At 31.8% G+C, this 12,500-nt stretch overlaps 1 protein-coding gene across 1 annotated transcript in view; it reads left to right on the top strand.

Moving 5' to 3' along the window:
* Window positions 1–1,781: 1,781 nt before the first annotated feature.
* Window positions 1,782–12,500, top strand: part of LOC137651827 (transient-receptor-potential-like protein) — a 57,823-nt gene continuing 47,104 nt past the window's right edge. The window contains 2 exon segments of the mRNA XM_068385047.1: window positions 1,782–1,882; window positions 2,279–2,405. Of these exon segments, the coding sequence (XP_068241148.1) occupies window positions 1,782–1,882; window positions 2,279–2,405 (228 nt within the window).

Below are 12,500 nucleotides of genomic sequence, written 5' to 3'. Positions count from 1 at the left end.
TTTTGAGAAAAAAATTAAGATTTTCCAGAGTCTGCAATTATAGATTTTATTAAAACAATTCTTTTCTGAAATAGCCAATTTCATAGAGGTTTTGTAATATGTGCAAATACCATTTCAGTGCCTGTATTGTGGTAGTTTACTTTGAAAAAAAAATTTCGAGTTTGCAATTACCGATGTGAACAATATCTTTCTGAAATAGCCAATTTCATGGAGGTTTTGAAATCTGTGCAAATATTGCTATTTTGGACCTGTAATCTACTTAAAAAATAATATATCAATGTCATCATTGTGGCTAAAGCTACCAAATCATTCAGAGAAACTCTAAGAAAAATTATTTATGAAAGTTAAATTTTCTTTGTAGAAATAATTGTTTTACTAGTTTCTATTACAAAAAAAAAAAAAAAAAAAAAAAAGTGTCATCTAATTCATCGCCATTCAACTCGGGATAACGCGATGCTTACTTAGCTAACTAGTAATTCCAATAATATCTTTTATTACCAATCAAGTTTTCTTTCTTGGGACAACTACTAGAAATATACACGGACGAAATTCAGGCGGATAACTGTCATCAACTACTGGGATCTTCCCCTAGCGCTTTACCCAAGAGTGAGAGTCTATAAGGAGAACCTTTTAATGAGAGAAACCGAAAATAAAAGCCATGTAATCAGAAATAGCAACACACACTACTACACCTACTTATAGGGAAAACGTGAATAGCGAACGTGAAATGTGTATAACTTTGTGTCAATTTTTTTTTTTTTTTTTTTTTTTTGAGAGGGGCTTTATATTGGGGAATATTGCGTGTGTCTTTTTTTTTGTGGAAAATACCTCGATCTGTTGAAAACTGTTGGACATCATAGCAATGAGCATATTAATGAGAACAATGATGGACATCACGTGGTAGGCCATGAAAAGACCCTGGCCCACCGTTTCAATGAAGACATGCTCCTCTTCAAGGTCTGTGCTCTTGGGAGAGCTGATACCAAAGAGAGACCAAAACAGCGTGGCAAAGGTTACGTCCAACCTAGAAAAACAACAGAAGGGAGCCATGTCATCTATAAACTAACGAATAGGTATAAATAAAATAAAAGAATATAGGGGGGTGGGGCGGGGGAGAGAGTCAGTTGCTTGCATCATAGGAGGATGACATGCTTCCGTATATTGGGGGTTTAATGCACAGTTTGTTTTTCCTTTGGTCTTCCATCTCACTCTTTTTTTAAATAAGAGGTAAATGCATAAGAGGGAATAGGATATAAAACAAGAAGGAGAGGAAGTAGGTAAACATGTCAAAGATCCAAAAGCTGTCAATAAGAAAAATAGGAATAACCATAGACAAATGTTAATGCTGGAAAAAAAAGTTGGGGGAAAAAATCACAGAAAATAGTAGAAAAAACATCTTGAGAGGGACAAATATCCAGATATAAATATGCATGAAAATGTACTATTCACAGCGTATTCCCAAACCTCTAATGTAAAAAAAGTACAAATTAGTGCAGATTAAAAAAAAAAACTCTAAAGAGCTGGTGTTTAAAAATGTACATATAATATTAAAACAGAGTTAAAAGGTAGAAAACCATAGCCGAGTTTCTTGTTTTAAAAAAGAAGTCTGGTTCTACCACCAGGAAAATACTACGATTTTTAAGAGGATAAAAAATTAATGCATTACTCAAAAGCAATTGTCTCGGATATCCAGTTGTCCTCTGTTCAAATGATCTTTTCTTACGAAGTCTTTTAAAATAATCTTCATGAAATTACGTGTACAATGAAGCTCACTTTTAAATATGGCTCTGATAACGAACATTAGAACAACTGGATGCGTCAAAAAAGAGACCACAGGAGAAGTTAAAAAAAAAGGAAGACATGAAATCAAGGAAGTGAGGATGTAAGAATGGAAGATAGTTACATCATGCCTCTGGACAATTCAGCAATCTCATTGCACAACAATCAGACTAAAACATTTCCGGTGAAGAACCATTATTAAACAGAACCGTGACTCCTTAAGGTTAAGAAGGGATTGTATGAACAGTGGAATGGCATGGATGTTTCAGAAGAGGATTCTCTGATAACGCCCAACTTAAAAACAGAAATGAACCAAAAAGGAGTAAAAATGAAATGGAACCTGTAACCCAAATATATAAAAAAAAAAAAAACAGCAGGGGAGGATGGGGTCGTATTGGGTACGACGCTTAAAAGGAATGAGTGGGTCGTTGCAGGACGACATATAATAGAACGTGGAAGGTAATTTTTTATTTAAATGCTTATTCTTTGACCGTTACAGCACGACACCTTCAGTGTTTACCTCTACGATCTGGAAGGAGCGACTCATCATGGCAATTAGCATGTTCACCATGACAGTGATAGCCATGATCAGGTACGCCCCGAGCAGTGAGTGTCCTATGACGTCGGTGAAGAGCTGGTCATTCCTGGCGGAGAGTTCCTTCAGGGGAATCACTCCGAACAAGGACCAAAGGAGCGCTGTGTAGGACTTGTCTAGCCTGAGATGCAATGTGGAGGGATGGGGGAAGCCGTGAATATGAGAATAGGGAGAGACTTTTACGATTAAACAGGGGAATTTGGGAGGTTATTTGTACAGACAGGAAGGGGGACTTCAATTGGCGTTTTGTCTTTTACATTCAATTACAAATATCTTTTTGACAGCAAGTGCTTTGGACAGAACTTTCAGTGTGCAGTTTAGTTTTTATATTCTTTTTCGTAAGATGAGGCATGCAAATTGAAGTTGAAGACATAATGTGTAAAATACATGTAAATATACATACTGTATATATAAATATACACACATGTAAATACATTTACACATATTTCACTGTAAATGTATAAAATTACCCATACACACTGGGTCTCTCGTCCAGTTCACCTGCTGCCTGTGCTTATCTTTAAAAATAAATACTTACCTTCGTTCTAAAGTTTATCAAGTTTTACAATAAAAAACAAACCTTTCTTTTGAGATATAAATCTGAAAATCAAAGCACGTGATATCAAGCATACAGGGAAAAAATTGGTAACTAAACACATTACTGAGTAATGGTTGGGGGTAACATATGTGATGTATATAATCTTAAAATATACCAACAAAAGACATCATTGTTTCCTTAAATCTAAAAAAAGTTTCAATCATATAGAAAAATATTCATGTAACTCAAAGTTTCGATAAAGGAAAGGATTATTCATATCAGGCAAATTCTGGTTGCAAGAACAAATGCAAAATTGCAAAATGTCAGATATAAAGAATTCACTTGCAGTTCCTGTTCAACATGCCTGAAAAAAAGGAGCGTGAAAAATATATTCGAGGCGGAATCTCCGAGAAGCTATTTCAATGCATTAGTTTGAACAAATACTTAAAATAATACTAACCTAAAGTATTAGATTGTTGATTGACAATTGATTCGACAATAATAGCGTCATTTTTAGATTTATTTCAGAAACAGGTCTTCTGAAAGGTACTTAACTTTTATATCGACCTGTTTGCTTATATGGTTTTAAATTGAATTTTCTTTCATAATTAAACTATGACAAATTATATCGGAGTCAATTACCTATATCAGGATGTCAGAAAACCCCAAATCCATCAATCAATTGACTATAAACACACTATTTAATCAAACAATGAAAAGATGTAACTGGCTACATCCGTACTTCAACATACCAGTCTCACATTTATTGTCTTACAACACAACAATGTGCTTTTACAACAGGAAATTCTTATATGTCAGGAGATGATGAATGTTAGACATGAAAATTTATCCTCGAGATACGAAATTTCGGGATACGAAATTTCGAGATACGAAATTTCGAGATACGGAATTTCGAGATACGAAATTCTGGTCATATGAATGAGGCAAGTAAAACAAAAGAAGATTCTAAATATTAACTTATTTCTTACATCATTTGAATCAAAACTATTTTCGAATTTCAGTTTTTGATTGATTGATTGAGTGTTTTCTGGCATCCTGACATCTACAGTCATTGACGCTGATATCATTTGTCATTAATAAAGATTAAAAGGAAATTCAATCTAAAATAATAAAAGTTTTCGAAGGTAATCAACTTACTTCTTACATAATTTGAACCAAAGCCATTTTTCAATTTCAGTTTTCGGAGCTAGTACAAAGACAAAGGTCGAAGGTTTTCTGGGATTATTTCAAATGCTTTACTGAGCATTGAAAGAAAACCCCTATGCCTTTAAAGTTATGATTAAATTAATTTCAAAAGATAGGAAATAGTGGAACTCTTTTGTCTTCAGTTGTAATTAAATTGACTCGATAAAATATCAAAACATTCTCGTTCTGTTGAAAAATAAAGCGAACATTTTAAATAAATACCAACTATTTTAACGGGTATGAATATTGAGCTAAAACAAAAACTGGAGAGGAAATAGATGTTACGATAACTTGAGAGAAAAAGTAACAAATAAAGAAAAAAAGAACTCATTAGGAATCTATATCTATCTAGCATAGCACTTCCCCCATTTTGGGAGGTAGCAGACATTCAAAAAGAAACAATAATAGATTTTTTTTCTCCTTGTCTGACGAGAGGGAAAAGATAAAACAAAACTGAAAAATTCCTTCGTCACATAAAGTAAAATAATATTTCATATTATGAAAAAAATAAACAACTGCGTAAGGAATACGATTATAGATAGTTAAGGGTAAAGTGTCAAAAGAATGTTACCTAAAAAAGGGGGAAAGTAGTAAACTTATAAACAAAAAAGTTCCTCAAAGGTCCATAAACAAGTAACTATTGATTATGTATATCAGTCGACGATAGCATTAAATAAAAATAAAAATCCAAAGCACAAACTTCAATTTAAAAAAATGTCAATTTACAACCTATTGGTAAAATGGTCATATGATTAATACAGCAAACACAATTGAATATGCAATGAAGCTGGAAAAAAATAGTTACTGACATTCTCGGCCAATGATTATTTTGCAGGAAGAAACCCAATTGTAGATGGTAGCAGTTTCATAGAAAAATAAAGAAAACCAACTGTAGATGGTAGAAGTTTTATATAAACAAAGGAAGAAAACACATCACAAGAATGAAAATAATATCTCTTGCAGATATGAAGTATAAAAACTATCCTGAAAATACATTATTGCAAAAAACAATGATTATTAACGAGGAAGATAATTAGAATGCAATATATTAATACATAAAACCCCCTTCGGAAGGGCGAAGACAGTGCATTTCTGTAGATCGTATGAAAACGTGTATAGCCGGTGGAAAACTACATTACAAAACAGATGAATAATTGCACTGCAAAGATTTACAACAGTTGGGATCTACAGCATCGTGACGTAAGGACATTGCAAGGTGCACTGAGGTCAGATAATGTTGCACGCGTGTGACCCTTTTGTCTATTTTGTGATCACATACAGTATTTACAACCGAATAGTTTAACTGTATAACCAGACATGTAAATAACTGTATAAAAGTACTTCTCACCTGTAATCGTGTGGATAACTCTCTACTAATTTGGAAACAGTGATCCAATCACCTTTCAGTGAAAGGATACCAAGACATTAATAACCTACACTGTTAAAAATTCGCATTTAAAAACGGTAGATATCCTGGAATCAATGCTGCCAGGCATTTACCGTTTTAAAAACGGATATATTGACGTTAAGGAGTGATATTACGGTCACCAACCCATAAAAGATAATAATAAAGTAGGGTAAAATTACGGTCGACGGTATTTTACTGAAATACAGCTGAGAACACTACATTTTCACGGAGAATTTCCGATTAAAATTACGGGTTTTTTAACAGTGTACGGGTGGTATTCAGTCACCCTTCTTCTAATCTGCGGCCTACTTGCGCATAACACTCTGTTAAGGAAGGGAAAAAACTACATAGATACCGCATTTATACGTTCATACACTGTTCTACGAAGCTTACAGCCAATTTACTGCTACTGAATGAGGACAAACAAATGTTGCATTTTTGCGGTTGCGCAGTGTCAGTGCAGCTGGTCAGACAACTCTAAGGCCGGGAGCACACTAGCGACCCTGTGGCACCACAAAGCCACAGCATCGTGTGGTGGGCATGTGGTCTCCCATAGGTTTCCATTGTTTTCAAGTTTTGCCGCGCAAACTAGCGACTGTGGCTCTCTGTCGCTCATCCCCGCCACAGGCGTGGCGTGGCTTTGTGGCACCACAGAGTCGCTAGTGTGCTTCCGGCCTAAGTCCCATAGTTTATATAACTCGGATAACAGGATAGGGGGTTTCTAGATAAAGGGGGTGTTGGAACTGTACATCTAAGGGGTAATGGTCGCTTTATCTGCCTGGGGACATGGCGCACCATTTAGAACTCACAGTGCACATTTAGGGTATGCTAACGATTACAACACTGTGCTAGTTTTAGGTAAAAAATGAAGCTTTAGCTGGTTGGGATTTTAGCTGGGCTAATTATCAAGTTTAGAAAATATGGAGGAACGTCAAAAAAAAAAAAAAAAAAAAAAAAAAACCCAGACATTATCTACGATGCAAATATACTTTATAAAGCTGTCAAAAGCGCGTCACATAAAATATCAAAAAGCAAAAACCATGAGCGTAAGGCAAACTGTAGACAGAACCTCCTTCAATTTAAATGATTCTGGTCTGGTCGGACCCTATTTCATATTATTCTTTCTTTATTTAATATTTTCAATTGCTGTATCAATGTCAAGATTTCATATCTTTTATGTAATATTACTTGAAAATTATTAAAAAACGCAACTTTTTTTTTTTTGGAAATATATCAATTAAGATTCTTGGCTATTTTTCTCATGAACAAAACAAGGGAATATGAACAAGGACACAGAATTCAATATATGTTACAAAGAGCAATAAGTGTAGTGATTACATTAATATGCAATATATTATGAGTGAAAGAAAGGTGGTGGGAAGTGTAAATTCGATTAGCAATATTACTTTAATAATATCATAACTATGAAGAGTCTTTAATACTGTCTTATAAAAAATGGGGGAAATCAGATGCATAACTACATCTTATTAAGAGGGGGGGAGGACTTCCGGATTAAATTGACGCTTTCTTGAGAGAGAGAGAGAGAGAGAGAGAGAGAGAGAGAGAGAGAGAGAGACGAGAGAGAGAGAGAGAGAGAGTTCTTAAAGTGACAGTAGATAAAAAGAGAACGAAAATAAGGATAATTCTCACAGAGAGAGAGAGAGAGAGAGAGAGAGAGAGAGAGAGAGAGAGAGAGAGAGAGAGAGAGAGAGAGAGAGAGAGGAGAGAGAGAGAGCAAAAATAAGTGTAAATTATTCTTTTGAGAGAGAGAGAGAGAGAGAGAGAGAGAGAGAGAGAGAGAGAGAGAGAGAGAGGGAGAGAGAGAGAGAGAGAAGAGAGAGAGAGAGATTCATAAGTCATACAGTGAGAGAAAGACCTAATTATTCCTGTGATAAGAGAGAGAGAGAGAGAGAGAGAGAGAGAGAGAGAGAGAGATAGAGAGAGAGAGAGAGAGAGAGAGAGAGAGAGAGAGAGAAGTAAGTGTGTGTGTGTGTGTGTCGTGTGGAAGCGGCTGTGCATCAGCCAAGCGATGATTACTGGCAGCTTCTATCGCTGTTTTTTATTGTGACTTTTACGTAGGTGGTTCTATCGTCGTAATAACTGAGTTAAATGGAAAGAAACTGAGCGAAAATATACGGAAACAGATCAACTCAACTTGCTTTAGGTAGCGGTTAGAGAGAAGCAATTAAAACATGCTATTTTTTTCCATAAAGGACTGAATATATTTCTTAAAGGTTCACTCAGTTCTGTAATTCCATGTAATTCAGGAATGCTAGAGGGACTTACGTTTTGAAGCCGCCTTTGTATTCCCCAGCGTCACTGTATGAGAAACATTACATTAGGTTTCATGACTCTTTTGAGGAGAAGCATTACAATTCGTTGAAACGTATAAGGGGCGTTTAAGTACTAAGGGTTTTAGATGTTCATTCAGGTGGAAATGTTACGAGAGATGGAATAGGAAAAAGATAACTATACTCAATTTTTTTTATTGAGGCGCATTGGTACCGACTCGCAGCGGTGCCCTTTTAGCTCGGAAAATATTTCCTGCTATCTGATTGGTTAGAATTATCTTGTCCAACCAATCAGCGATCAGGAAACTTTTCAGAGCTAAAAGGGCATCCTTTGCGAGTCGGTGCAAATCTGCCTCACTAAAAAGAATTGACTATAGATTGATTTCAGACAATTTGATTGTTTTGAAGTATAATTTGAGGAAATATTTATTGTTTGAGATTAAAAGAATTAATGCTGTGTATAATAGAATTCCTAACATAACAGATACTCTGTTTTCACTCAATAACGCCATTTAATATAAATCATAGTCAGAATAATTAAACAATATGGAGGACGAGATGACATACATAATTAATTACCTTTTATTAAATGAAATAAAAGAATCTACTAATATAAATTACATAAGATTTGTAACGCAATAAAAAAAGGGGTTTTCTAATATAAATCAATATATATTTCATTTCGATCACATTAATATTTTCAATTAAGTTTCATTGAATATTCAAGATCATTCATTAATGTTGGTTCAAGATTCCTTATTTTACTTTATCCAAATATTTTCTCCTCTTCATTTTCCTTGGAAATAAATTTGTATTTTCTCGCAATATTTCTTTCAATTTCAATATGTCAATTTCATGTAAGTTTATTTGCAAAAAATGTTTAACAATAGTTATATTTTATTTAAATAGTAATTGATTAATAATAATTGTATATATGTATGTATGTATATATATATGCATATATATATTAATGTATACACACATATATATTATATATATATATATATATATATATATATATATATATATATATATATAGTATATATATATATATATATATATATACACATATATATACATCTATATCTATATCTATCTATCTATCTATCTATATATATATATATATATATATATATATATATATATATATATATAATATATATACACACACACACACACATATATATATATATATATATATATATATATATATATATATATATATATACACACGTTTATAAAAATGTATATTTATACATATACATATCCTGAATCATTCTATGATTCTTCAAGTTTTCCTTCACATTTTGTAAGCACCGAGCTTACATCGTAATTTCAAAAATTATTATTTTCAAGTACTGAAATATAAATAAATCTTTCATTATAAATTTCTAGTCTCTTCTAATGACGTTAATTTTCAGCAATGAGTTTTTGTCTGCAAATACTTTTGCCCTCTTAAAAATATCGATTATCACAATTATCTAAATATACTTTTATGGTATAAAATCCATATAGAAATGAGTTTACAGTAATAAAGAATGTACAGTACAAATGTACTGTACTAAATTAAAAGTACTCTATGTACATTGCTAATGTAATTTCTAAAAGTTAATGTTTAATTTAAAGTGACAACCTATTAAATTACCTAGGTTTATAGAAAGAGGAACCATTTTCTTTAATTGTTTTCAGATATACATTCCTTCGATAAGCATATATGAGAAATATACTTTGCCATGATTTACTATACACAAGACTAAGTTATTTTACTATTTCTCCTGGAATTATTAAGGTTACGACATAATTAATCTACCACTTCCTGGAATTATTATCATGTGATAATCTACAAATTAAACGGTGTCAAAAAAAAAAGAAAAAAAAAAAAAGTCTAGAATAACAAAGTTATTCACTAATCAGGACATCATCCCACGGCATTCTAAGACAGTGTGAATTCAGGCCTTAATATTTGACAGCTATTAGACTAACATTAAAGATTTAAGTAATCAAGCAAGTAAAAACAAAAATAAAATAAAATATGGAAAAAATTACCCCTTGGGTGAAAAAGAGGGAATATCAGCTTATTAATTTCAGACTTTTAATTGTAAATTAGTAAAAGAAAAGTAAAAGAAAATAAGGAAAAAAAAGAAAAGTAAAACCTAACGAAATAATTATCCTTGGTGAAAAAAAGAAATATCAGATCAATTTCACTCTCAATTTCAAATAAATGACATTTAAATTTAGTCTTTTAATTGTAAATTAGTAAAATAAAAAGAAAATAAGGAAAAAATTAAAAACTAAGGGAATAATTATCCCTTGGATGAAAAAAGAAGGAATATCAGATCATCAATTTCAGACTCAATTTTAAATTAATGAAATAAAGAAAAAGTTGATGACATTTTAATATTTAGTCTTTTTATTGTAAATTACTAAAAAAAAAGTAAAAGAAAATAAAAGAAAGACAAGTAAAGACTAAGGAAAATAATTATCCCCTGGGTGAAAAAAAGAAGGAATATCAGATCATCAATTTCACTCTCAATTTTAAATTAATGAAATAAAGAAAAAGTTGATGATATTTGAATTTAGTATTTCAATAATAAATTAGTAAAAGAAAATAAGGAAAAGAAAGTAAAAACTAAGGAAATAATTACTCCTTGGATGAAAAAGAAGGAATATCAGATCATCAATTTCACTCTCAATTTTAATTCAATTAAATAATAAAAAAAATTTATGACATTTAATTTAGAAACAGCTTTATTTGACGTAAACAGACAATACGAGGGACCATCTATTTTTGCCGTTCATTTCCAACACATCAAAGACTACACTCAAAACGTTTCGTCAGTGAAGAATTTAACTTTATATAGATTTATTTATTGCAAATACAAGCGAGGCAGCTATTTACATTTCTTTTTCTTTTTAAATACACTAAAACAATATGTTAAAAAAGCTTCTATTGAAGAAATCCAAAATAGGATTTCTGGATTCAGGAAAAAACATTTTATCAGAGAAATTTAATTTTAGAAGCAGCTCCAACAAACACAAAAAAGTCGTCTGTTTATTTCTGTGTTGTTGCCTTAGATACAAAACAAATAAAACATAAATATTTCGCTTTAGAGAATTCTAGATCAATAGGATATTTAGTAAACACGAATTTCATCGCTACAAAATAATTACTTTTTCTGTAAACCACCAAAAAAAAAAAAAAAAAATTATAACTTTTCCCATCTCGCCTATTAACCCACAAAAAAAAAAGGGTATTTGATATAGACGAATTAGGTGTTTATTTCCCTTACGTTCTTCAGCAATATTTCATCACTACAAAATACAAACTTTCTTTCTGTAAACCAACATCGAAAATGATTAACTTTTTCCCATCTCGCCCATTAACACACAAAGAAAAAAATACACTGTATAAAAATGTGTATTCAATATAGATAAATGAGGTGTTTATTTCCCTTACGTTCTTCAGCAATATTAAATTTCACACCAAATTTATCACTACAATAGTCATTTTTTTTTTCTCTTAACTAACGAAAATGATAACTTTTCCCATCTCGCCTATTAACCCCACAAAGAAAAGAAATACACTGTAAAGAAATGCGTTTTTTTAATATAGACAAATGAGGTGTTTATTTTCCCATCGCGTTCTTCAGCGATATTAAATTTCACCAATTTCATCACTACAAAATACTAATTCTTTTCCCTAAACCATCGAAAATGATAAATTTCCCATTTCGCCTTTTTAACCCACAAAGAAAAAAATACAATGTATAGAAATGTGTATTTAATATAGACAAATGAGGTGTTTAATTCCCTTTATGTTCCTCAGCAATATTAAATTTCACCAATTTCATACTACAAAATACTAACTCTTTTTCTGTAAACCACCAACGAAAATGATAACTTTTCCCATCTCGCCTATTAACCCACAAAGAAAAAAAAAATACACTGTAAAGGAATGTGTATTTAAAATAGACAAATGAGGTCGTTTATTTCCCTTAAGTTTTCTCAGCAATATTAAATTTCACCATCATTTTCTTCATGTCAAAATACCATTTTTTATTCTAACTAACGAAAATAACTTTTCCCATCTCGCCTATTAACCCACAAAGAAAAAAATACACTTTATAAAACTGTGTATTTAATATAGACAAATTAGGTGTTTATTTCCTTTACATTCCTCAGCAACATTTCATCGCTACAAAATAATAATTTTTCTGTAAACACCAACGAAAATGATAACTTTTCTCATCTCACCTATCAACCCACGAAGAAAAAAAAAACACACTGTAAAGAAATGTGTATTTAATATAGACAAATGAGGTGTTTATTTCCCTTACGTTTCTCACCAATATTTCATCGCTACAAAATACAAACTGTCTGTAAACCACAACGAAAATTATAACTTTTCTCCATCTCGCCTATTAACCCACAAAGAAGAAAAAAATACTGTATAAAGATGTGTATTTAATATAGACAAATGAGATGTTTATTTCCCTTACGTTCCTCACCAATATTTCATCGCTACAAAATACTAACTATTACTGTAAGCCACCAACGAAAATGATAACTTTTCCCATCCCGCCCATTAACCCACAAAGAAAAAAATTACACTGTAAAGAAATGTGTATTTAATATAGACAAATGAGGTGTTTATTGCCCTTATGTTCCTCAGCGATAACAAAT

The sequence above is a fragment of the Palaemon carinicauda genome, chromosome 13, assembly GCF_036898095.1.
Source record: "Palaemon carinicauda isolate YSFRI2023 chromosome 13, ASM3689809v2, whole genome shotgun sequence".
NCBI lineage: Eukaryota > Metazoa > Arthropoda > Malacostraca > Decapoda > Palaemonidae > Palaemon > Palaemon carinicauda.
Note: the sequence above shows the minus strand (reverse complement) of the source record. Positions and strands in the feature narration are given on the sequence as shown.